The 26,684-nt window shown below is 53.1% G+C and overlaps 2 protein-coding genes across 46 annotated transcripts in view; one reads left to right on the top strand and one right to left on the bottom strand.

Moving 5' to 3' along the window:
* CCDC40 (coiled-coil domain 40 molecular ruler complex subunit) overlaps positions 1–1,256 on the bottom strand; it is a 63,185-nt gene extending 61,929 nt beyond the window's left edge. The window contains exon 1 of one of the 2 annotated variants that reach the window (XM_077973116.1): positions 551–1,256. In XM_077973116.1, the coding sequence (XP_077829242.1) occupies positions 551–579 (29 nt within the window). In that variant the 5' untranslated portion in view covers positions 580–1,256. The remainder of the gene's footprint in view (positions 1–550) is intronic. The other variant, XM_015120498.3, reaches the window with a different exon arrangement.
* A 59-nt stretch (positions 1,257–1,315) lies between these two features.
* Positions 1,316–26,684, top strand: part of TBC1D16 (TBC1 domain family member 16) — a 99,793-nt gene continuing 74,424 nt past the window's right edge. For 16 of the 44 annotated variants that reach the window (XM_077969174.1, XM_077969172.1, XM_077969178.1 and 13 more), the window contains exons 1-3: positions 1,316–1,448; positions 22,228–22,470; positions 24,772–25,369. In XM_077969174.1, coding sequence (XP_077825300.1) covers positions 22,290–22,470; positions 24,772–25,369 — 779 coding nt within the window. In that variant the 5' untranslated portion in view covers positions 1,316–1,448; positions 22,228–22,289. 44 annotated transcript variants of the gene reach the window in all.

Below are 26,684 nucleotides of genomic sequence, written 5' to 3'. Positions count from 1 at the left end.
GGCCCCAGGACGGTGACCGCGGTCCCCTAACCGCAGGGACCCCTCCCATCGCGGGTCACCCCCAAGCCTGTGAGAGGGGATCTGTCCTTGCAGGAGGGAGGCACGGGGCCGGGCTGGTCTCCGGCCACAGCGAGTGGCCCCGGCGCAAGGTCAGGGGCGGCATCCCACAGACCCGCGCCCTGCAGAGCCCTCTGCTCTTAGGAGGACTGCGCGCAGGGACCGCCACGCAGAGTGGTTGCCATGGTGACTGCAGAGCGAGCGGTCCCGGGTTTTAGAGGGAGTCGCGCGTTTGGAGTAGGGGAAAGAGGGAGGCTGAGAGAGGACAAAGGGACAGGAGGCAAGAAGTGAGAAGGGTTGGCGGGGGGCGGGGGAGCCTGAACGCAGTGGATGGGCAAGGCCAGCAAAATGGCGAGAGAAGGGATACAGGCGAGAGGAAGTGGGAGTGGAGGCGAAGGGGCTAGGCAGGGGCCGACGCGGGGGCCACCTGGCGCGGTGACCGGAGAGCGCGGCCTGGCGGCTCCAAGACCCGCTGCCCCTCGGCCCGGCTTACCCGCCAGCCGCGCCGCCCGGTTCCGCCATCTCCCGTTGCTAGGTGACGCCGTCAACATCCGGCGGGGCCGGGACCACGCGCGCTGCGAGGGCGGGGGCCGCCGGGGGCGGCGCGGCCTTTGTGCCATCTCCACGCACGCAAAGACCCTCGCCATCTCGATGTGTCATCCCTTAGACTGTAATTAGAGCCCGACCATGCATTTCCTTTATCGCTCTCTGCGCTCAGGTGGCCCCTCGACCGCCCTCAGTTTCTGTAAAGCGACAGCGGCGTCGGCTTGTGCCCAGCGGGCGGCTCGAGGTCCCGGAGGGACCTGCCGGGCTCCTGGGGACCCCGGACTGCTAAGCGCCCGGGAGTGGCAGGCGGGCTGGGGGCACCGGAGGCAGGGGACCCCTCGCATGGCGCGCGCTTTTCCATCTCCGGCCCTAGGGGGCTCCGGCGCCCCTCTCCAGGGGTCCTACGGAGACTCCTTGGGAAGCAGGGACGTCCGGGGGGCTTCCGGAGCGTGTCTTCCCTTCCTAGCCCCAAATAGGAGAAATCTCCCTGCAGAGGGCGGCAGCGGAGGGCCTGCGCGCACGCGGAGCATCCGAGGGGCCCTGCCTTTCCCTCGGGGACGCGGGGCTCGGGTCGGGGCACAGTCCCCGGGGCCGGGGCGCGGCGAGGCCTGAGGGAGGGCCAGCAGGGTACGAGAGGCTTGGGCCCAGGGCTGGACCAGAAGGCAGGCGGGGAGCCCGGCCAGGGCAGGCAGGGGCCGGGCCGGGGGCGGGCCTGGGGGCGGGCCAGGGGCCGGGCCTCCCCGCGCGTCCCCGCCCCGCCGTGCCTCACTGGCGGCGGCAGCGGCGGAGGCGACGGTGGCGGCTCTCCGAGCCGGCGCGAATCCGGCCCCCGCAGCGGGACCCGGGTGGGTATCGGGGCCCGGACTGGGCCGCAGGGGCGGGGTCCGAGGGGTCCACCGCGCACCGAGCAGCGCCCCCTCGGCGGAGCTGGGGCGGGGACGCGCGGGGCGCGCGGGGCGCGTGGGCCTGCAGCCGCCGGACCGGGGAGGGGCCGGGGTCCGGTCGCTGTCCTCGGGGTGCAGGGCGCCAGCAGGAGCGGGAGCGTTGCGGGAGGACCCGGATCACGCAGGGACACCCGGGGACATTCCCCCGCGGCGAGTGAGGGCGCCCCGGCCTCGGAATGGGCCTAATTCGGGGAGACTGGTCCCCGCCTTTCTGGAGCCGTGGACCGGGGAACTTGCGGTCTTTGTCTGACTGGATCGGCGGAGCAGACGAATGGGAACTTGTGGGGTGCCGGCGCGCGCCCACACAGCCCCCAAAGTGTGCGTCCCCCCAGCGGCGCGCGCTCAGCTTTCCTGGCCTGTCGGGCTTGGTGGTCTGGGTTGTTTAAGATCCGCGTGTCGGGATACTCACTTCCGTTCCGCCTGGGCTCCCTTGTTCTTTCCTTTGGGGGGGGGGGGGAAGGAAAGAAAAGAAAAGAAAAAGAAAGAACGAAAGGAAGGAAAAAAAACCCGGAAAAACTGAAGATTGCTAAACATAACCTAGGGGATCCTGCCGGAAGCCGCTGAATCCTGAAATCCTGTGATTCCCACACTCAGAAGCTGGTGTCGTATGTTGGCCACAAAGTAGTTCAGATTCGATTCAGAAATAGAAAATGAATAGAAACGACATAACAAAAGTTAGTCTCGCCTTCCTTATGGTAAAGTTTGTTTTACTGTCTGGGTCAAGTTCAAATGAGAAGCTGGGCTGATTGGCCAGCCTCTGCGACTTGATCCTAAAGATCTACTTTCTTTTCTACCAGAAGGCACCTAATTCTTTTATCTGGAATAAAAAGGTCTTAAAGATGCTCACGTGAGGCAGCATATTGCCAGCGGGTGGGCGCAAAGACTGGCGCCTGGGAATTCCATTCCAAATCTGTTACCGATTGATCAGAGCACTTTTTCAAATCTGTACCTCAGTTTTAGAAAATTCTCATTAGAAACGTTAACAGTAAAATTGGTGAATACTAAACACTTTTAAGAACCATGAAAGCTTTTGCAAATAAAGAATAAAGTGAGGAGTAACTTTGAGTATTAACTACAAAGTTCATTAATGGCTGTTGTTTGTATCCTGAGTATGTTTATTGTGCGCATCTTTTTGGTAAGTGGCATGTTTATAGTGAGACTATGGCTAAAGAAAGTTTTCATGGCTGGGCGCGGTGGCTCACGCCTGTAATCCCAGCACTTTGGGAGGACAAGGTGGGCGGATCACCTGAGGTCAGGAGTTCGAGACCAGCCTGGCCAGCATGGTGAAACCCCCATCTCTACTAAAAATACAAAAATTAGCCTGGTGTGGTGGCGTGAGCCTGTAATCCCAGCTACTCGGGAGGCTGAGACAGGTGAATCACTTGAATTTGGGAGGCGAAGGTTGCAATGAACCAAGATGTGCCATTGCACCCCAGTGCAGGTGATAGAGCAAGACTCCATCTCAATTTAATCCTCTAGCAATTTTGGTGATTGTGTTAGTAGTTCCTAGTTATCATGTATGAATTCACTTAACCCACAAAACAAGCTCATGAAGTCAGGACTGCAGTTATGCCCATTTACAGATGGGAACGCTGACGCTTAGAGAAGTAACTTCCTCAGGTTCATGCAGTTAGGAGTGACAGAACTAGGCCTTAGGCCCAAGACGTCCCAGCTCCAGAAAACCGTTGTACCACTTTGCCCTCTGTCTTACAGAGGGTGCCTACCATTCATATACAAACGTTCTGCCAAGTGGTTCATAACAGTGCAAGGAGGTGGGACTAATCCCATGTTACCACTAACTGCCAATCTCGGTTCACTTCAGTCTGGAAAGCATCCCCCAGGCTTCAGGATAAAGGCACTGAATTTGCGGAACCTACCCACTGGTCTCTGCCCACAGTTTTGGGTAGTAAGGTGCAGTGGTTAAGAACATGGCATAGAAAGATGAACTGCTGGCTTCAAATACAAATCCTGGACTGGGCATGGTAGCTCACACCTATAATCCCTGTATTTTGGGAGAATCACTTGAGCCCAGAAGTTCAAGACCACGTTGGGCAACCTAGAGAGACCCTATCTCTACAAAAAATGAACAAATTAGCTGGGCATGCTGGCGGGCACCTATGGTCCCAGCTACTTGGGCGGCTGGGGTGGGAGGATAGCTTGAGCCCGGGAGGTCAAGGCTGTAGTGAGCCATGATCAGCCTCTGCATTCTAGCCTGGGTGACAGAGTGAGACTCCGCTGAAAAAAAAAAACTAAAAAACTCAATCAAACCACAACAAAAAACAAAACAACAACAACAAAACCCCCAACTCCTCTGGCACTTAGTTAATTCTTCAGTGCCTTAACTTCCCCATCTATACTCTACCTACTTCAAAGACTTGGTGCAAGGATTATGGAAAGCATATTGAATTCCTGACACATAAATTACCATTTAGGATGTGGTAAGTAATTTCAAATGGTAACATTTTAACATCGTTATTAATGACCATTATTTGGATTTTCCGTATTTAACATTTAACACAAAACATTTCGTTTTTGTGCTTTGACTCCTCACTCCACTTCGTGTCGTCCATCAGGTGGAAAGCGATTCCAGGCAGATGTAGGATCCACTATTTTGTGCATATGTGTACTCTTATCTTTATAACTTGGCGGGGGGCTGGGTCCCTGCGGAATGCTGTGGGGAGCAGAGCTGATCAGGTTGCCTGGCAACACCCCACCTCCTGTGAACATTTTAGCTCCCCTTCTTCCCTGGCTGAGGGACCGTGATTTTTGTCACAGGCCTAAATTCTCTTGTAAGATTAGCTACTTCGTTTCATCCAGCGTTAAGCTGCGGGGCGGGTGGCTCTGGGATGTGAAGGTGACGGCGGCCGAGGATGATTTTATGATCGAATTGTACATCATTTGTATTGCGTTTGAATTATATTGCTGTTAATGAGGCCAGTGCACAGGAGAGAGCGCAACTTTGCACCCTTCCCAAAAATACGGGGCAATGATGTTGGAAACCTTTTTCCATTCACATCGGCGGCGGTGTTTTTTATCCTGTTGGCTTTATTGGCGTTTTTATCCTAGCTGTCCTTTGAGCACCTGGTCTTGCATCTCTAATAAATCTGCTTTTATGAGCTGTCTGGTGGCATCTGATTTGAAATACGTTCTTTACTCTGTCTTCGGAACTTACATAACCATCCTCAAAGGATGAGAGAAATTGGGCCACTGTAAGACTGAGTTTGATTTCTGCCCGTGGTGGCTTGTGTCACATGAATAACAGAAAGAAAAGAGAGAGAATCCAAATCCACTGTCCAGTTGGGACGGGCTGCCCTTCTGCTGCTGAGCCTTGGGTGGTGAGTTTGTGCAGGTGTTAGAGGGTAATACATGTGTCTGCTTCTCTGAATGGGCTGCAGACGCTGAGATGTGGCAGTGTTTTCTCCGTGGTCTTTCTGGATTGGTCACTATGAAGCCACCGTACTGCGGGTGCCAAGGCCACGTCCATGCTGGCTGGCACACTTCAGTTGTGGGCTGCTTTTTGCATGTTGAGTGAGAGCCTGAATTCAGTGGTCTGATATAGTTCATCTTTACTCTAACCTTCAGGAAGTGGGAGAAAGGGCGTACTTGACAGATGTCATTTGACAGCCTTTTGAGTTTTATTTTCTGTAACTTAAATGCTTTCTTGATCAGTTGTGATGCTTTTGGGTGTTTTTAATATGTCCCCCCAATTGCAGTTTCGTTTGGCGAGGCGTTCGCTACTGCTTCACTCACAGATGCTGAGAAGCTTTAGGCTCCATGTTTATAGGCACAGCATAGAAGTAGGGGGTACCTGAGCCAGACTCTGGGCGGTTTTTGATTTCCCGGCTGGGTCTGCATCTTCCCTTACCCTTTGGGTTTAGTCTTTCCTCGGTCCCAGATCCAGGCTCACCTCTGAGTTGAGTTTCTTCTCCCAGGCCTGACTTCCTTGACTCTTTGCGGGGGAAATGGGATTTTAAAATTTACTATCGAGGGTGTATAAATGGCAGATGGTCCCTCCTTGGAGGCAGAGGCTTTGGGGTCTTCCAGGGAGTAGGTGCTAATCAGGGTGACCGCTGGACAGTTGCAGAAGGAGAGTCACAGCCACACAGGCCACCAGGTTTTCCCTCACCACCGTTTTGGTGATGGTCCTGCCCCGTTACAGCCTCTCAAGGGGCCTCTTGCCCTGTGGTCTAAGATCCCAGCACTGCAGTGAATGCCCTAAGCCCTAGTTCCTTCATTTTAAGTACGACTTGATGTCCCGTTCTCACTTCTGCATAGAGGCTCATCTTTGGGCCCCGGCCTTTCCGGGTGTATCCTGAATGTGGCTTCTGTGTGCAGCCAGTATCTTTATTTTCTGAGTTAATCCTGTAACTTGAAGTTCAGCACAGCTGCGAGAAGAAGTCGTAGCGGCCCCGCACGGGATTATCCTCGTGATGAGACTGAAGGAGCTACCTTCCCCAGCCCTGTTGCGCAGGGACTGGGTCCTGATCCTGGCTGCCTACAGGATTTCATGTCGCCCTTTGACCTGCAAAGCCAGGGGTTCCCAGAAAGATGGGTAGGGCGCCTGCCTGGCTCTGGGCAGGTGGAGGGAGCTGGGGCCTCCTCCAAGGCATGCCAGCAGCAGATGTTTTGCAGTGGGGGGAGCGCGATCCTTGTTTGCGTGTGTCTGGCTCATGTTTAATAAGGTGTCGCCGTTTCCCTGTTCTTTGTTGCTTGGGCTTTGAGGGCAAAGCAGATGAACCAGTTTCTGCCAGCCATGTGGCAGGTGACCAGGTTCAGTGCATTTTGCTCCTGAGCAGTCTGGCAGTGACACGGCCACGGGAATAATCAGCTGTGGGCTGTGTCTTGTGGCCCCCACACCCTACCTGCCTCTGCCTCTGCCCCTGCCTGTCACTAGCGGGCATGGGCTGCGTCCCTCCAGTGAGTGGGTACTGCCAGCTCCATGGGTTTCCAGGACCGGGTCTGTCCTGCTGACCGCTGCATCCTGGCCCCTGACCCCAGGTGGCCCTGAGGCCAGTGCACGGCACCGAGTGAGCAAGAGAAGAGGCTGGGGTGATACCTCTCTCCTAGTGGCTCCAGGCTACCTCCAGGAGGGATCTGGAGGAGACTTTTGCACCTCTGTTCTTTTTGTTTTCCTGTTTGGGAACTGGTGGAGCCCTTTAGGCCAGGACAGGAAACCAAGGCCTTAGATGGAGGCAGCCTCTGTGGGCAGGTCCTAGTCATGAACCTGCAGCCCTCCTGTGTCCATTCTCGCTGCCCTGACCGGGACGTTGGGGCCCAGGCACGCTCCTCTCCTGGGTTCTAGGCCTCGGTCCTCACCCTGCTGCTAAATGAGTAGTCACTCTGCGTGGAGGTTTCACCGTCCGTGGGTGAGCAGGTCAGAGGCTGTCCTGCGAGTTGGAAATCAGCTCCTTACAGTGTCCTTGGCTTGGTGTGGTTGGCAGAAGAACGGCCCCCAGAGATGCCCATGTCCTAGTCCAGGGAATTTGTAAATATGGCAGGTTACGTGGCCACGGATTCAAGTTGGGGATGGAATTAAGGTTGCTGCGCAGCTGACCTTGAAATGGGGGATGATCCTGGGTTATCTGGGTGGGCCTGATGCACTCGCGGGATCAGGCAGGAGAGTCAGGGTCAGAGAGATGAGGTATGAGAAGGAATTGACTGGCCACTGCTGGCCTTGAAGATGCAGGAAGGGGTCGAGAGCAAGAAGTGGGGGTGACCTCTAGAAGCTGGAAAAGGCAAGAAAGCAGACGGTCCCTTAGAGCCTCCAGGAGGAACCAGCCCTGCTGATACCCGGTTTTAGCCCCGTGAGACCCATTTCAGATTTCAGACCTCCAGGACTGTAAGGTCATGCATTTGTGTTGCTGTAGCTGCTAAGTTTGTGTTATTTGTCACAGCAGCCGTAGGAAGCTCATACATGTGGAATGAGGGCTTTCAAAAGGAGACGAGGGGAGAATGTTGTGTCATTTCTTTATCTGTGTTTGCTCATTTCTGGTTTTCTGGTGACTTTGCCACTTTCTACATTGAGGAGGACTCTGTTTTCTAGGGTATAAGTCACCAAATCTTGGGCAATGAATTTTGGGTAGTAGGTGTCTTAACCTCATGCCCTGTAAATATTTGCTAGAGAAGACCCACCCCCACCACTCACACAGTGAGTCACAAAATCTTTGGCTGCTCCAGGCCAAGTTTCAGCGGCCAAGTGGCTCCTAGGGGACGGGAAGGGAACATGTGTGGTTAACAGCAGGTCCGCAGCTGCGCCCTGTGTCAGCTCCAACCCAGCAGCCCGGCCAGTTCCCAACAGCATTGTGAAGAATACATCTGCTGCCCCTCTCCTCCCCTGCCCTCCCCTCTCTCTTTGGGGCTTCGGGGGTTTCCCACATCTTTACCTTGCAGGCAGCTCCCCCTACTCCAGCCCCCTCAAAGCCCTCTCGTCCTGGAAACAGACTTCAGCTACCTTTATCACCAGTTTAACACCCCTGCCAGCTGCAGGTGCTGAGACTCCATGCTTCTCAAAGGTGCTCTAATTCTTAAAGAGTTGCAGGTTTCTGGGAAAGAGTGACTCTCTGGTGGAGGAGTTTCTGCACAGCTTTTTGTTTTATGAGCCTGTGTATTTTTGTTGAGGAACGGCCAAGTTGTTCTTTCCTTTCGAATTATACAATGGCCTATTTTTGCAGAAATCTGGCCCTACCTACTGGTCATCAATGGCTTTGAGCAGCACAGGAATCAACTGGTCAGCAGGATGTGGTGGCTCATGCGTGTAATCCCAGCACTTTGGGAGGCTGAGGTGGGCGGATCACGAGGTCAGGAGATTGAAACCATCCTGGCCCACGTGGTGAAACCCCATCTCTACTAAAAAACAAATACAAAAGTTAGCTGGGTGTGGTGGAGCCTGTAATTCCAGCTACTCTGGAGGCTGAGGCAGGAGAATTGCTTGAACCTGGGAGGCGGAGATTGCAGTGAGCTTAGATCACGCCGCTGCACTCCAGCTTGGGCAACAGAGTGAGACTCTGTCTCACAAAAAAAAAAAAAAAAGAAAGAAAAGAAAAGAAATCAACTGGTCATCATGCCCCAGTCCGATGGTTCAGAACCAGCATCGGTGCTTTTACTTTTTGCCTTCTAAAATCATTCTTTTTTTTTTTTTTGAGACAGAGTCTCACTGTGTCTCCCAGGCTGGAGTGCAATGGTGCCATCTCGGCTCACTGCAACCTCCACCTCTTGGGTTCAGGCGATTCTCCTGCCTCAGCCTCCCAAGCAACAGGGATTACAGGCACGTGCCACCATGCTCGGCTGATTTTTGTATTTCTTTTTTTTTTTTTTTTTTTTTTTTTGAGACGGAGTCTCGCTCTGTCGCCCAGGCTGGAGTGCAGTGGCCGGATCTCAGCTCACTGCAAACTCCGCCTCCCGGGTTCACGCCATTCTCCTGCCTCAGCCTCCCGAGTAGCTGGGACTACAGGCGCTCGCCACCACACCCGGCTAGTTTTTTGTATTTTTTAGTAGAGACGGGGTTTCACCATGTTAGCCAGGATGGTCTCGATCTCCTGACCTCGTGATCCGCCCATCTCAGCCTCCCAAAGTGCTGGGATTACAGGTGATTTTTGTATTTCTAGTAGAGATAGGATGTCACCATGTTGGCCAGGCTGGTCATGAACTCCCGACCTCAGGTGATCCACCTGCGCTGGCCTTCCGAAGTGCTGGGATTATAGGCATGAGCTGCCGCGCCTGGTTATTCCTTTTTTCTTTTTTTTGTACACTCAAGCTGATGCAAGTTGTAGATGCTGGCTTCACTCCATCTGTGAATTCTTTGTGCCAACTGCCAAGTTGGCATTGCTATCCTTTCCATCAACAAAAACAAGGCATTTGGAACCTTAACGAAGATGGCATTCTGGGAGGCACATTATAAAAGGAAGCGTCTCGGAGGTGTCATGCACTCAGCAGCTTATAATTGAAAATACAAATCGACAAGGACATCACCGTTCCAAAACACAAATGTGAAGTGGATACATTTGAGGAGAATGGGGGTTCTTATTGTCAATGATCTACCCTTAGCTGCTTCTCTCTCTCTCTCTCTCTTTTTTTTTTTGAGATGGAGTCTTGCTGTGTCACCCGGGCTGGAGTGCAGTGGTGCAATCTCAGCTCACTGCAACCTCTGCCTCCCAGGTTCGAGAGATTCTCCTGCCTCAGCCTCCCAAGTAGCTGGGATTACTGGCATGTGCCACCACCCCCAGCTAATTTTTGTATTTCTAGTAGAGACGGGGTTTTGCCATGTTGGCCAGGCTGGTCTCAAACTCCTGACTTCAAGAGATCCGCCTGCCTCCCAAAGTGCTGGTATTACAGGCATGAGCCACTGCATTTGGCCTCTTTTTTTGGTGGGGGGACAGAGTCTTGCTCTGTCACCCAGGCTGCAGTGCAGTGGCGCAATCACAGCTCATTGCGGCCTCGACCTCCCACCTCAACCTCCTGAGTAGCTGAGACTATAGGCACAGGCCACCAAGCCTGGCTAATTTTTAAAGTGTTTTTTGTAGACATGAGGTTTCTCCATGTCACCCAGGCTGATCTTGAACTCCTGGGCTCAAGCAGTTCTCCCGCCTCAGCCTTCTGAGTAGCTGGGACTATAGGCACATGCCACCATGCTTAGCTAATTTTTGCTTTTTTTGTAGAGACAGGGTTTCAGCAGTTGCCCAAACTGATCTTGAACTCCTAGACTCAGGCGATCCGCCTGCCTTGGACTCCCAAAACTGTTAAGATTACAGACATGAGCCACCACGCCCAGCCATTTTAGCTTCTCTATCCATCTTCCTGTCTCAGGATTTGGGGAGGGGATTTGTAATAATTGCCACAAGGTGCTTTGAGCATCTTGCATTGCTATTTTGATTTTGATGAACTCTGAGTCCTTCCTAGAGACTGGAAAAGCCTGGTGTCTGTTCTTTGCTGCAGGCCTGTCTCAGCTCCCTTTCCAGTGTTCATTCATTTTGTGTCTTAGGAGTTCTGCTGGCTGCCCCCGCCTCTGTTCGTGTACTCATGAGAAGGCATCTGGCCCCTAGGAAGAGCCCCAGGCCCACAGAAGGAAACCTGGATGACCCCTTGCTCTGAGTTCCATACGGGGGCAGCCTTTCTGGCATCCAGCTTCCTTCCCTCCCAGGACAAATGGTTATCTTTGGTCCCCTCCAACCCCGAAGGACTCCAGGTCCCTAAGGTCATGGGCATCAACTACTCCGCACTGCTGTGGACAAGGGCCATTCAAAGTCTTGCATCTTGCAGATTCAAGGACATTAGGAAACTCTCCCACCAGACAACTTGGGCTGCTGGCAGCCGGGTTCTCAGTCCGGGAACCAAATGTTCTCTTTGACTCTGCTCGGTTCAGCCTGCCTCTAGTGCCTGCCTGTTCTTGGCGTTGGTCCACACAACTCCACCCTTGTCCACGCCTTCTCCACGCCTCTTTGGATGCAAGCTTCCTGGTCTCGAGCCTCTTTTTATTTTAAACTAATAGATTCCCCCCTCCCCGAGAAGATAAGGTTTGTTTGTTTTGCAGAGAGTCTTGCTCTGTCACCCAGGCTGGAGTGCAGTGGCATAATCTTGGCTCATTGCTGCCTCCACCTCCTGGGTTCAAGCGATTCTCATGCCTCAGCCTCCTGAGTAGCTGGGATTACAGGCGTGCGCCACCATGCCTGGCTAATTTTTGTATTTTTTAATTAGTGACGGGGTTTTGCCATGTTGACCAGGATGGTCTCGAACTCCTGACCTCAGGTGATCCGCCCACCTTGGCCTCCCAAAGTGCTGGGATTACCGGTGTGAGCCAGGATGCCTGGCCGCCCCTTTCTTTTTAATATTGAATAATACTCCATTATTTAGGTGTATCACAGTTTGTTTATTTATTCACCTATTGGAAAACATCTTAGTTGCTTCCGAGTGTCGGCAGTTATGAGTAAAGCTGCTCTAAACATCCGTGTGCAGTTTCTGCGTGGCGGACTTTACTGTTTAGAGCAGTTTTAGGTTTGCAGAAAAATGAGCAGAAGGTACAGAGTGCTGTATGTGATGAGATGGGGACGGGAGACCACCGCTTCCCTGTGGGGCTTCCTGTCTCATGGATCGAGAGTCCTTAAGGCCTCCAGGGCCTGGGTCTTAGGGACACAACCAAGGGACAGAAGTGGACCAGAGGCCACTGCCCTGGGCAAGCTTCTGGCCATTAGGCAGCAGTGTGTCCCTGGCACTCTAGCGGGAAGGTACTCCTGGGACGGGGGGGGCGGGGGGGGGCTCCCAGCAGAGGGGTGCTCCCAGCAGAGGGGTGCTCCCAGCAGGCAGACCCTGAAGCCCAGGCACCAAGGCTGCTGCAAGACTCTCCAGGGCTCTCCAGGGGCATTTGCCAGGCCCCTCATTCAGCCCTCAGAGCCCAGGCGCCCCCTCCTCCAGCTCACAGCACCTGCACTTCCTACCGCCCAGTGACAGGTGGCTGACTTGTGTCTATGGACCCAGGACAGACCAGCGTGGGGGCTGGGTAGGGAGGCTCCTGCAGCCCTGGATCCACCTGGGGCTTCCCTAATCCTGGAGACAGCTGGGAAGGAGTGGGGCCCAGGCAGTGGCTGGCGGGTCAACAATGGGGCTCTCGGAGAACAGAGGCAAAGCTGGTAGAACAGAGGGTGTGTGGTGTGGTGTGTGTGTCTATGGTGTGTAGTGTGTGTGCCTATGGTGTGTGGCGTGTAGTGTGTGTGTCTATGGTGTGTAGTGTGTGTGCCTATGGTGTGTGGTGTGTAGTGTGTGTGTCTATGGTGTGTAGTGTGTGTGCCTATGGTGTGTGGTGTAGTGTGTGTGTCTATGGTGTGTAGTGTGTGTGCCTATGGTGTGTGGTGTGTAGTGTGTGTGTCTATGGTGTGTAGTGTGTGGTGGGTGCCCACACGTGCGTGCTTCTCGTCCTCTGACTCCTCCAGGGCGGGAGCAGTAGGCATGAGTTTGGGATCTCCTTGGGGCTGGGGTCCCTGGAGCGCGCCCTGCCGGGCTGGCCTGAGGTGGGGCCTCCGGTTGTGGCCAGGGCTGCGGGTTGGGCCGGGCAGAGGCCTCTGGCCCCGAGCTGTGCTTTGTAGCGGAAAGCCAAAAGCCGCTTCTCCTTAGCCAGCGGCGGCCGGCGAGGGATTTGGGCCCCGCCCGCAATGGGCCCCGCCCGCACTCGCCCAGGGCTGCGTCCTTAGCTGCTGCGCTTGTTCTCCAGCCTCGTCCTGCAGGGGCCTGGGGGCCCTGTCCCCTGGAGCTCTTTGCTCCACGCCTCTGACAGGGTCGGGTTAAACTCAGCTTTCTCTTCTCTGGCTGGAGGACTCTTCTCTGGCTGGTGGAGCTGCAGAATGAGGGCGCTGCCAAAGTGCATTTTGGACCCTGAATGGAAATTCACACCAGGGCTGGAGGCACCGGCTGGCCCTGGGAGGTGGAAGATGAGGACGACCTGACACACCCCGCTGTGACTGTGGCTGTGACTGTGGCTGGGGTGGTGGGACGGAAGCCCACAGCGGGGCCAGGCGGGCCACCGAGGAGCAGGGCCACGCCAGCCATGCCCTGAGCTGAGGTGGGGGGCCCAGCGGCGGTTCTCGCTCCTGGCCTGCACCAAGGTGAGGAATCCCCGGAAGGACCCCTGGGTGTGAGTGTCACTGAGCATCTCTTTAAGCTGTGGCCACACAAAGCAGGATTGAGATTCGGGGAAGAAATGGCCGCAGGGGCTGTGGGCCTGTCTCTGACGAGCTTACTCTGGACTCATGGGGAACCGTGGCTTCATGCTGGGACTGCGGGGCGGAAGGAGGGCATGGAGGGCTTTGGCTGCCCAGGCACTGTCGCATGGTAGCCTCCGAGCAGCTGTCACCGGAGCCTGTTGGCAGTTCCCCTGGAGGGTCGCCTGCTCATCAAGGGGAGGGGAGCTGCTGGGCTTGGTCTTTGAAAGGGACGTCTGCTGAATTTCTGAAAATGTATTTTATTACAGGTGCTCTCAGCAGGGTGGAGAGGGTGGCCTGGGGGAGGCAGTTAAAATGACCCCACCTGTCCATTTCACGCTAAACCTTGCCTGTGATGAGCCGTTACCCTCACCGGAGCGTGTGGATAGTGTGAGAACCGCAGATCTCACACACGTGTTTGTCACATGTGCAGGGTTGGGGCAGCTGAGAGGGTGTGGACCATGAAGTGGGCCAAACCACATAGGCCTCCGGGTCATGGCCAAGGCACCTCTTAAAATTGTCCATAAAGTTTTATATAATAAATGTCCCCGGCCAGGCATGGTGGCTGGCGCCTGTAATCCCAGCACTTTGGGAGGCTGAGGTGGGCAGATCAGCTGAGGTCAGGAGTTTGAGACCAGCCTGACCAACATGGCAAAACCCTGTCTCTACTGAAAATACAAAAATTAGCTGGGTGTGATGGCGGGTGCCTGTAATCCTAGCTACATGGGAGGCTGAGGCAGGAGAATCGCTTGAACCTGGGAGGTGGAGGTTGCAGTGAGCCAAGATTATGCCATTGCACTCCAGCCTGAGTGACAGAGTGAGACTCTGCCTCACAAAAAATAAAAACAGGGCCGGATGTGGTGGCTCACGCCTGTAATCCCAGCACTTGGGCGGCTGAGGCAGGTGGATCACCTGAGGTCAGGAGTTCAAGACCAGCCTGGCCAACATGGTGAAACCCAGTGTCTACTAAAAAAATACAAAAATTAGCTGGGCGTGGTGATGGGCACCTATAATCCCAGCTACTCGGGAGGCTGAGGCAGGAGAATTGCTTGAACCTGGGAGGCGGAGGTTGCAGTAAGCCAAGATAGCACCACTGCACTCCACTATCCTGGGCAACAAGAACAAAACTGTGTCTCTAAATAAATAAGTCCCAGCTTTATTAATTTATCATAGATTTCAGTGTTTTTGTCAGATAACTGAGTAAACAATAAAAACAGGACCTAGCAATAAAAACAACATAAACATTCAATGAACTGCTCGATACTTTAGTTAACATTTGAGTCCCTTTCAGGTAAATGTATGCTTTGAATTCGGCTTCTGAAACATTAAAAGTAGTTCATTGAACATAGAAGAAAATACAGACCAATGTTTAAGGATCTTTAGCTTGGAAAGGATTATCTTAAGTATAAAAGTAATAAAGGAAGTCACTAAGAAAAAGTTACCATCAATTTACATAAAAGTTTAAAACCTCCATATGTCAAAATAGATAATATAAATAAAAGGCAAACAACAAATTAGGAGAAACACATGTAGCAAATATAGCAAGGGATAATGATCTTTGCTCTGTAAAGAGTTCTTACATATCAATGAAAATTCCATCTCAGCTTAATCTCTGTATTAAAAATAGTAAGAATTCCACCAGCCCAGCAGAAAAATTGGCAAAACACACCAACAGATACTTCACAGCTAAACACAGATGTCTAATAAATACAGGATAATCTGTCACCCAGGGTGGGGTGCAGTGGTGCAATCACGGCTCAATGCAGCCCTGACGTCCTGGGCTCAAGTGATCCGCCTCAGCCTCCCAAGTAGCTGGGATTACAGGCGTGCACCACCACGCCTGGCTAATTTTGTATTTTTAGTAGACATGGGGTTTCTCCATGTTGGTCAGGCTGATGTCGAACTCCCAACCTCAGGTGATCCACTCGCCTCGGCCTCCCAAAGTGTTGGGATTACAGGCGTGAGGCACCACACCTGGTCTTATGCTTTTTAAATGTGTTAATATTGTGGTATATTTGTTTGCTGGGGCTGCCCTAACAAAGTACCAGGGTCCAGGTGGCTTGAGCAATAGAAATCTTCTCTCTGACGGCTCTGGAGGCAGGAAGTCCGAGATCAAGGTGTGGGCAGAGTTGCTTGCTTCGGAGGCTGTGAGGGAGGGGCTGCTCCAGGCCTGCTCCTTGCTGGCAGGTGGCTCATTGTATTCACAGGGCGCTCTCCTTGTGTACAGGCACCTGCTGCCAACTTCCTCTTTTTATACAGACACCGTCATATTGACCTCAGTGTAACTTGATTACCTTTATAAAGACGCTATCTTCAGGCCGGGCGCGGTGGCTCAAGCCTGTAATCCCAGCACTTTGGGAGGCCGAGACGGGTGGATCACGAGGTCGGGAGATCGAGACCATCCTGGCTAACACGGTGAAACCCCGTCTCTACTAAAAAATACAAAAAACTAGCAGAGTGAGGTGGCAGGCGCCTGTAGTTCCAGCTACTCGGGAGGCTGAGGCAGGAGAATGGTGTGAACCTGGGAGGTGGAGCTTGCAGTGAGCTGAGATCCGGTCACTGTGCTCCAGCCTGGGCGACAGAGCGAGACCCCGTCTCAAAAAAAAAAAAAAAAAAAAAAAGACGCTGTCTTCAAAAACAGCTTCATTCTTGGGTACTGGGGTTTAAGACTTCAACACAGGAGAGGGCCGAGATTGTGCCACTGCACTCCAGCCTGGGTGACACAGTGAGACTCCATCTCAAAAAAAAAAAAAAAAAAAAAGACTTCAGCACAGGAATTTTAGGAGATGTACTTCAACCCTAAAATTTGTTATAAGTATATTTCACCTGGGAAAATATAATTATGATCCAACTGAAAGCAAGACATGATATAATTCCAGGGAGTGGGTTTTTAATTCATTCATTCATTATAGGGCACAAAATATAGTAGAGAATACACAGATGTCTTAGGATTATGTGATTTAAGGGACACGTATTCTTCCTTTTACTTCTGAGTGTGTTTCATAACTAAAAGAATGTTGAAAAAAATGCGTCAAGGATTCTCCACTTCTAGTTTGATGGTGACCAGAGGTTGGGAACTAGGTTGGATTTTGATGAAATAGCCTCTTGCAAAAAAGCAAATACACTTTACAATTTGGAATCTCCTTTAAAACTTCTAGCACACTTTTTTGATTATCCTCAGTGCTGGCAAAACATTTTCACTTAAAGAGGATTTTGATTTGGGGAAGCAGCTGAGAGCTATGTGCAGCCAGCTCTGGCGACTGGGGCGGTCATACTGAGTAGCGCCGTTTGAAACACAGAAGGAGGTGGGCTCCAATCCTGCTGCGGCCTCGTCCGCTGTGGACACCACGCAGGCTGTGGAGCACCCAAAACGTGGCTGGGCAAAACTTTGATGTGCTTAAGTGCAAAAATGCCCAGCAGGCTTTGAAGACTTTAAGGACATAAAATAGGCCGGGCGCAGTGGCTCACGCTTGTAATCCTAACACTTAGGAAGGCTGAGGCAGGAGGATCACTTGAGGCCAGAAGTTCAAGACCAGCCTGGGCAAAGAAGTGAAACCTCATTTCTACAAAAAATAAAAAAATTATTGGGACATGGTGGCATGTGCCTTTAGTCCAAGCTACTTGGGAGACTGGGCAGGAGGATTCCTTGAACCCAGGAGTTTGAGAATATAGTGAGCTGTGATCGCACCACTACACTGTAGCCTGGGTGACAGCCTGTCTCTAAAAAAAAAAAAAAAAGAATGTAAAAGATTTCATTAATAATTTTTTCAGGCCAGATGTGGTGGCTCACGCCTATAATCCCAGCACTTTGGGAGGCCGAAGGGCGGCTTATCAGGTCAGGAGATCAAGACCATCCTGGCTAACACGGTGAAACCCCCTCTCTACTAAAAATACAAAAAAATTAGCCAGGCGTGGTGGCGGGCACCTGTAGTCCCAGCTACTCGGGAGGCTGAGGCAGGAGAATGGCGTGAACCCAGGAGGTGGAGCTTGCAGCGAGCTGAGATCGCGCCACTGCACTCCAGCCTGGGTGACAAAGCGAGACTCCATCTCAAAAAATAATAATAATAATAATATTCTTTTCATATTGACTACATGCTGAAATAATAATATTTTAGATGTATTATGCTAAAAATTATTAAAATTAATTTCACTTTTTTTTTTTTTTTTGCTTAAAAACCTATGGCTACGAGAAAATTTAAGATTGTATCTGTGGCTCCTGCAGTGTTTCTGTTGGACATGGCTGGTCTAGAGGACAGGGAACAATTTTCTTGCAGGGCTTATTAACTGACCTTGCAATTCTTGAAGAATTCTTGAATTCTAAAAATATTCTAGACAACATTAGAAAGAACACAGCTTTTCCACATGATTATTGGGAAGGACAATACGGTTTTTGATTTGTAGTTTGCAGTGTGATTTTTTTTTAAAGTTTCATCACTTAGTTGTCATATGTCACTGTGTGGGATGAAGTGTTTAGGCCAGGAGTGGCCAGAAGGCTTCCTGGAGAGGTTGGCCGGGAGCTGGTTTGGATAGGTGGAGAAGAGTCCCCCGAACTTGCTCAGATGGTCTATGCCAGGGCACTACCATCTGCAACCCACAGGCCAAAGCCAGCCTTCCACCTGTTTTATGCAGCTTATGAGCTAAGGATGATTTTTACTTTTTTTTTTTTTTTTTTGAGATGGCGTCTTGCGCTGTCACCCAGCCTGGTGGGCAGTGGTACGATCTCGGCTCACCACAACCTCCGCACCCCGGATTCAAGCGATTCTCCCGCCTCAGCCTCCTGAGTAGCTGGGATTACAGGCATGTGCCACCATGCTTGACTAATTTTGTATTTTTAGTAGAGACGGGGTTTCTCCATGTTGGTCAGGCTGATGTCAAACTCCTGACCTCAGGTGATCTGCCCACCTAGGCCTCCCAAAGTGCCAAGATTACAGGCGTGAGCCACTGCGCCCGGCTGGTTTTTACGTTTTTTAAGGGGGTTGAAAAAATGGAAAGAATTTTTTTTGGGACATGTGAAAAATGATCTAGAATTTAAGCTTGGGTGTCTATCAGTAAAGCTTCACTGTCACAGTCATGCCCATCATTTACTGTCTGTGGCTGCTCCTGCACTCCAAAGGCCGAGTTGAGTGGTCACCACAGAGACTCTCTGGTCCAGAGAGTCCAAAGCATTTACTCTCTGGCCTTTTGCAGAACAAGTTTGCTGACCCCTGCACCAAGGGGTCGACTTCTGCTGCTGCCTTCATTAGACATGTTGAGGGGGCCTAAGAAGGGGTGGGCTAGGGAGAGCCGAGTGGATGAGGGCCCTGGAGATGGTCGAGATCAGGCAGAGGGCGTCTGTGGCTCAAGGCTGAGGAGGTGAGAATCTGAGCTGGGTCCCCACCCCCAGAACTGGTGATTTTCAGAAGTGATGTTGACATTGGGATCTGTGAGATGGGGAGACGGGAGTGATAGATCTGTCAGAGGAAAGACACGGGAATGGGAAGGCCACTCCTGGGCTGGCTGGAACATCTTTGGAATATTGTGCTTGAGAAGTCAGCAGCCATGGAGACAACTGGAAATACACAAACAGGGTTGCGGGAGGCTGAAGCACGGAGGGGGTCAGAGGAGGGAAGCAGAGAGGCAGACAGCGCTGACCGCCTGGTCCTGGGACGGTGGCTATCACCACTGACATCTGCCCCCTGCCTCCTGCCAGGACGGGAGCCAGTTCTGCTGAGCCAGCGGGGACCCCCCCTACCCACCCACCCTCTGTCCCAGAGCCTCGCCAAGTGCTGGGGGTGAAAAGGAGGTGATTTAGGGACCACCCTCAACCAGCTCTGGATCTTTGGAGAAATGTAAAAAATGCAGAAAGTTCAAAGAACAAGATCACATACCTGGAGACCCTCTGCCAGTTGATAATGTTTAATTTTTTATTGTGGTAAAATACATCCAAGGTAAAACTTACCACTTTAACCATTTTTAAATATCAGGTTCGGTGGCATTGAGTACATTCAGTGTAGTCAGTGGACAGAGCCGCTGCCACTGTCCATCTCCAGGACGCTTTTATCCTCCCAAGCTGGAGTCCTGTCCCCCTTAAACATGACCTCCCCATTCCCCCCACCTCACCCCCTCGCACCCACCGTTCCACTTCCTGTCTCTATGAACCTAACTACTCTAGGGACCTCACACGAGTAGAATCGTGCAGTACTTGTCTCTTGTGACTGGTTTGTTTCCCTTAGCGCAATGTTTTCGGGGTTCATCCATGCCGTAGCAGGCGTCAGACTTTCTTTTCAAGGCAGAATAATCATCCCTTGTACCACATTTGGTTTATTCACTCCCAGTTGCTAATTCTTTTTTGTTTTTTTGAGATGGAGTGTCGCTGTGTCACCCAGACTGGAGTGCAGTGGCGTGATCTCAGCTCACTGAAACCTCCACCCCCTGGGTTTAAGCAATTCTCCTGCCTCAGCCTCCCATGTAGCTGGGACTACAGGCGTGTGCCACCACACCTGGCTAATTTTTGTATTTTTAGTAGAGGCGGGCTTTTGCTATGTTGACCAGGTTGATCTCGAACTTCTGACGTCAGGTGATCCGCCCACCTCGGCCTCCCAAAGTGCTGGGATTACAGGCACCCAGTCAGAATTTCCTTTCTTTTTAAGGCCAAATAATATTCCATTGTACCACATTTGGTTTATTCACTCCCAGTTGCTAATTCTTATCATGTTGGCTTCAAGCCTTTTCTTCCTTCAAAGAGATGAAGGTGAAGCCCCTCTGTGGCTGTCCTCTCCCAGACCCCCAAACTCTGCAGACTTTTGTGAAGCTGGCCTGCATGCAGCCCAGCCGTGGTCAAAGTCCTGGACATCTCCCATCAGTGACCAGGATGCAGCATGGCTCTGTGCCTGCCTTTTTTTTTTTTTTTTTTTTTTTTGAGTTGGAGTCTCGCTCTGTCGCCCAGGCTGGGGTGTGGTGGCGCAATCCCAGCTCACTGCAACCTCCACCTCCCAGGCTCAAGCAATTCTCCTGCCTCAGCCTCCCGAGTAGCTGGGATTACAGGCTCATGCCACCACACCCAGCTAATTTTTTTTGTATTGTTAGTCAGGATGGGGTTTTGCCATGTTGACCAGGCTGGTCTCGAACTCCTGAGCTCAGGTGAACCGCCTGCCTCAGCCTCCCAAAGTGCTTAGATTACAGGCATGAGTCATTGTGCCCGGCTGTGCCTGCCTCTTCACTGACATGGTCGTTCCTTGGCGTGGCTTGGTGTGTGTGTTTGTGAGCTCCACGTGTGTACAGAAGTCTAGTTGGTTCTTATCTGCTATCTAGAGGTTCAGTGGTTTCGTTTTTCTTGGTAGAAACTGGCTGCAAAGCATTTGAGTAGGTGTCTCCTTGGGTTTCTCCAGGCAGAGTCATCAAATGTTTTAGGTCACAGCACACATTATATATACATTTCATACGTCCCAGGTTGTCTTACCCACACTGGTGTGTCCTCATGGGGCAGAAGTTCCCTGACACAGTGCTGAGCCTACCTATGGCCAGGGTTCAAGGGCATTTTCTATTTTTTTTTCTTTTTTCTTCTTATGCTGGTGTTGACCCACTAAATTGATTTCAGGATCTACAATAGGGCTGCAAATTGCAGTTGGAGGAACCACCCTTAGGTATTTCCTAATAGAGGAATTTCAGGGGGCTTTGGGCCTTCTCAGTGGTGCCAGATCCTGCCATGTTGCTCCCGCCTTGGAGGAGGCAGGACTGGTGACAGCTCCCCTTTCCCTCATCCTCAGTATTTTTAGACATAAAATTGCTTTTACTGGTCTGTTGGGTGTTGAATTTTTGTTTGAAACTGAGAATCTCTTTACATATTTATCAGTTCTTTGGTTTTCCTCTTGTATGGAGCACCATTTTTTTTCTGTTGAGATATTACTCCTTTTCATCATGAATTTATAGGAGTTCTTTATATATTCTGGATACTAATCCTTTGGTTTATAAATTTTCCTTCTTTCTTGTTTTAGAGACAGAGTCTCGCTCTATTGCCGAGGCTGGAGTGCAGTGATGTGATCTCAGCTCACTGCAACCGCCGCCTCTTGGGTTCAAGCGATTCTCCTGCCTCAGCCTTCCAAGTAGCTGGGACTACAGGCACCCGCCACTGCACCTGGCTAATTTTTGTATTTTTGGTAGACGTGATGTTTCGCCATGTTGGCCAGGCTGGTCTCGAACCCCTTACCTCAAGTAATCTGCCTGCCTCAGCCTCCCAAAGTGCTGGGATTACAGGCGTGAGCCAGTGCACCTGGCCTGTTTATTTCTTTTTTTTTTTTTTTTTTTTTTGAGACGGAGTCTCGCTTTGTGGCCCAGGCTGGAGTGCAGTGGCTGGATCAGCTCACTGCAAGCTCCGCCTCCTGGGTTTATGCCATTCTCCTGCCTCAGCCTCCTGAGTAGCTGGGACTACAGTTGCCCGCCACCTCGCCCGGCTAGTTTTTTGTATTTTTTAGTAGAGACGGGGTTTCACCATGTTAGCCAGGATGGTCTCGATCTCCTGACCTCGTGATCCGCCCGTCTTGGCCTCCCAAAGTGCTGGGATTATAGGCTTGAGCCACCACGCCCGGCCTATTTCTTTTTAATGAATTGGAAGGGCTCACTTGTGCTGACGCAGGTGGGAAACTGGGAAAAGAGAACGCCTGGAGGTTTTTGTGAAGTTGCTGAGGTGGGAACGGGGTTCCTGTAGCTTAGTGGTTCTCCGTGGGAGGGATTTTGTCCTCCAAGGCACATTTGGCAAAGCCTGGAGATGTTCTGGTTGTCATACTGGGAAGGGAGGTGCTAGTGGCATCCAGAGCCGAGGGACGCTGCTCAGCCTCCTGCGATGGACAGGGTGGCCTGGCCCAGGTGGAGAATGTGGCCTACCCCGTATAGAGCTGGGCACCAGCAGGATGCACCCCTGTGGTTAACCAGTACCCACTGGGTGCCGAGGCGACACGTACTGCTGTGAGACAGGACGCAAGTCCACGACCTTGACCATCTCCTCTCTCTTCCTCCCCCAGGCAGGTCTTGACGAGCCCTGCCTGGGCTGACGCGTGCGGAGGATGGAAACACTTGCCCGGCAATGTCTCTGGGCCGCCTCCTTCGCAGGGCCTCCTCCAAAGCCTCGGACCTCCTGACCCTCACCCCTGCTGGCAGCGGCAGCGGGTCCCCCTGTGTCCTGGATGGAGAGATCATCTACTCCAAGAACAATGTCTGCGTGCACCCGCCGGAGGGGCTGCAGGGGCTGGGGGAGCACCACCCAGGTGAGCCAGGGCAGGCGAGGCTCCAGGGTCACAGAGCCCAGGTTATTTTCTGAGTGAGGGCTCTCAAGGCCCTGGGCCACAGCACGTAAGAGAGACAAGTGTGTTTGGTTCCTTTTCCAGAGCATGTAACTAACTGCAGCTGTCCTCCCGGAAGGAGGGTCTGGGGGTGTTAAGTCTGGCTCATGGCAGGCTGGGTGAGTCCCTCAGCCCTGCTGCTTCCAGAGGGAGGGACAAAAAGATGATCCCTGAGGCCTGCCTGGCCCCTTGTCATTCGTGTGAATGACTTGCAACAAATAAATGCATTGCTTTGTTCATCTGTTGCTTTATTTAATTTGCACAACCACCTCATGGGCGTGGCCAGGGCCCCAGCAGGCCTTTTAGATGGGTAAGGACGCTGGTGTTCAGAGAGGCTGAGGGACTCTTGGCTGCACAGTGCCAGTGTGCGGTGGAGGTAGGGCTGCAGGGCAGTCTCTGGACTCTTTCTTCTCATTTCTTCCTGTTGCCGTCCCCTTCCCTGGCTGCTAAAAAGATATTTCAGGGCCCTGCAGCCTAGCTGTGGCCTGCACTGGCACACCCTAACATTTGCTTGGCCTGGGCAAGAGTACAGACAGAAGGCCCAGACAGATGGCAAAATAGTAAAGTTATCGTCTGGGCACGGTGGTTCACACCTATAATCCCAGCACTTTGGGAGGCTGAGGTGGGAGGATTGCTTGAACCCAGGAGTTCGAGACCAGCCTGGGCAACAGAGTTAGACTTCATCTCTATTTAAAAACAAAGTTATACATTACAGTGAGATCTGGGCACTTCATACAAATTATGTTTCAGTCAAATACTGAATACATTTTAAAACAAGACAAAAGTTTAAATTACGCCAATGCCAATGAAACATTTAAAGCGAGTGTTCTGTCCCCCTGCCTTGATAAGTGTATCTTTAAAGCCACTGGCTGGTTGGCTGCGGCTGTGTGGGCAGGGGCTTCTCTGGAGTGCCCTAGAAAGGGGTGCAGGTTCTGGGCGATGCGGCCCCTTGACCCGGAGGTCGCCTGGCCTGAGGTCTTCTAGAGAGAGAGAGACCGGGGAGCAGCCGTCTCGGACCCTCTTGCTGATCTCAAAGCTGCGTGCTTCCAGGATGTGGAAACACTTCTCAGCCTCAGGCTCATGTTACCCTAATGCACAGCTGGCTGACATTCCCCACATTTCCCAGCTTCTCTTGGCAACAGGAGCAGTGCTTAGGAGATTCTAGGGGTCTGAGTTGTGGAGACCTGGAGACTGGGTGGTGGAGGCCCAGGAATTGGGATATCCCAAAGCTGCTTGATGTTGTGTTAGGAGATGCCACCTCCCGCCAGAACTGAGCACTCACCCACTTGCTCTGGCCCAGGAGAAATTGCTCCTCTCCATGTCCCCAGCAACCCCGTCTGTGACGCCAATGCTCACCTCTAAAGGTGGCCCCTTCCTCCAACAACCTGCATTTTAAAAATGCCACGAGTGCCACTCATGGTTGGAAAAGATCCAAATACCACCCAGCTTGGATGAATTCTTTTTGTGCAATGGAATGAAGTCTCCAGCCTCCATCCCTCCTAACAGTGCTGTGAAGCCATGAAGCTGGGCGCCTGGGCTGCTGGGCTCACACACACAGGGAGGCCTGAGGCAGGTGAGCCCTGGGGCCAGGGTTGGGGCTCTGAACACAGGGAAAGCCCCTGGTACTTGGAAAAGCGCATGGCAAGCCTGAACGGGTGGCTCATCGCCTGCGATCCCAGCACGTTGGGAGGCTGAGGTGGGTGGTTCACTTGAGCTCAGGAGTTTGAGACTAGCTTGGGCAACATAGTGAAACCTTATTTCTAAAAAAACCCAAAAAAATTAGCTGGGTGTGGTGGTGTGCACCTGTAGTCCCAGCTATTCAGGAGGCTGAGGTGGGAGGATTGCTTGAGCCTGGGAGGTGGAGGTTGCGGTGAGCTGAGATTGTGCCACTGCACTCCAGCTTGAAGCACAGAGTGAGACCCTGTCTCAAAGGAAAAAAACAAACCCAAAAACCAAAAAGAAAGGTGCATGGCAAGCTGGTGCTCGGGGACCAGTGCCCCCTGGATCTGCTGGACGTGTGTTCTTAGAAAACATGTGTAGCTGGAATTCATTTCAAGCTCCCCAGTTTCCCGCTGGTGTTTTTGCTCAGGGCCAGGCTGTATCTGAGGCCGGACTGGCACTTCACTGAAGGGCGGTGGCCTCTCCGAGCAGCTCGCCAAAGGTGCCACAAGGGCCTCATCCACAGCCTCCTGGTCTCTAACACACCGTCCCCCTGGCTCCTCACAGGTTACCTGTGCTTGTACATGGAGAAGGATGAGATGCTGGGAGCCACCCTCATCCTGGCGTGGGTCCCCAACTCTCGCATCCAGAGGCAGGACGAGGAGGCCCTACGCTACATCACGCCCGAGAGCTCCCCCGTTCGCAAGGCACCCCGCCCTCGTGGCCGGCGCACCCGGAGCTCAGGAGCCTCCCACCAGCCCTCCCCCACGGAGCTGCGGCCCACCCTGACCCCAAAAGATGAGGACATCCTGGTGGTGACCCAGAGCATTCCGGACGGCGTGCTCGCCAGCCCTGCGCTGGAGGATGAGGAGAAGCTGGCTCAGGGCTTGGGGGTGGATGGTGCCCAGCCAGCCTCGCAGCCTGCGCGCAGCCCCTCTGGGATCTTGTCGACAGTCAGTCCGCAGGATGTCACCGAGGAGGGGCAGGAGCTGCGGCCCGAGGCCGGGGAGGAGGATGGCTCCTTGGAACTGTCAGCTGAGGGCGTGAGCAGAGACAGCTCCTTCGACTCAGACTCAGATGCCTTCTCCTCGCCCTTCTGCCTCTCGCCCATCAGCGCGGCACTGGCCGAGAGCCGCGGCTCCGTGTTTCTGGAAAGCGACAGCAGGTGAGTTCCTGGTTCTGGGTGTGGGCTCTCGGGAGGCCCCCAAGGCCTGACCTGGGCAGGAAGCAGTCACCTGCATCACCTGTGATGCTAGGTGAGCGCTGGAGGCATCTGCCCGACCTGCCTGTGACTGTGGCTATGGCAGGAGCCCCTCCCCGAGGCGAGGGCTTCAGCAGGGAGTCCCCACTTTCCACTCCACTGAGAGGACTGTGAAGGGTGCGCCGGGACATCCACATTCTTCTCTCTCCTTGAGCCTTACTAGGACTAAACAGGCCCTGCCAGGTCTGACAGGTCCCTGACCAAGGCCAAGCCCCCAGGAGTCCTTGTCCCTTCTGTTCCCATCTCCGGAGGGGCAGGAGATTGCCAGTCCTCAAGCAAGTGCTCGCGAGGCCCGGTGGCATCATTAGGCTCACGCGCAGGGCTGGCCTAAGCCCAGATGTGCTGCTCTGCTTGGTCCCCAGCTCCCCGCTCTGCCCTGCAGCCCACCAGGCACGTGACCTGGCCCCCTGTGGTCCCCGGAGGTGTTAGCCTCCCTCTTTCTTATAGCTGTGGAGGATGGAACGTAGTCCTGGGGCAGTGTTGACCATATTCACTTGACTCGGCAGCTGCTCTGCACCCCGGGGAGTCCAGCCGGAGTACCTGGACTCCTTGGTGGCCACGTTTGCAGGAGCTAGAGTTGGACCCATGCCCTGTGGGGAGTTCCCTGGGTCTTGGAACCCAAAGAGACTTTCCTGAGTGGGGAGGGTTGCATGGTGCCACGAGGGTCCTCATGGCCTTGGGGTGAGTGCCAGTGAGGTCGCATAGGCATGGAGCCCCAGAGCCAGCACAGGGGCCGTGCATCCAACTTCCACAGCCCCTTCCTATGCCCTGGCCGTGGTCCTTATGCTCATTAGATTTCTAGGCAAATAATGATGGTGACCACAGACAACAGTAAGAACTGACATCAGTCAGCAAGCAGGTCATTAACTGTTGAGCTCGTGGTGTGAGCTGGGCGCATGCTGGACGTGGGTGGTCCAGGCCTCGCCTGGGCGCTGGACACCACGGGCTGTGGATGGTACACGTGTGTGCTTTCCACAGCCCCACGCCCTGTGAGGTGGGCCCTCATCTTATCCCCTGCTATCGAAGGGGAAAGGGAGGCTCAGAGAATGTCAGCAACTTGCCAGGCATCACCCAGCCAGTGCCCGGGCCAAGCTGGGATGTGAACCCAGCTGGGTCTGCCCCAGGGCTGCAGCATAAAAGGTCACCCCAGGCCGATTAAGCCAGGGAGTGGCAGGGCATGACGTAGGGACACAGGCTTTGCTGGCCTCAGCGGGGGTGA

This window comes from Macaca mulatta, chromosome 16 (assembly GCF_049350105.2).
Source record: "Macaca mulatta isolate MMU2019108-1 chromosome 16, T2T-MMU8v2.0, whole genome shotgun sequence".
Lineage (NCBI taxonomy): Eukaryota > Metazoa > Chordata > Mammalia > Primates > Cercopithecidae > Macaca > Macaca mulatta.
This window is presented reverse-complemented; position numbering and strand designations above follow the sequence as displayed.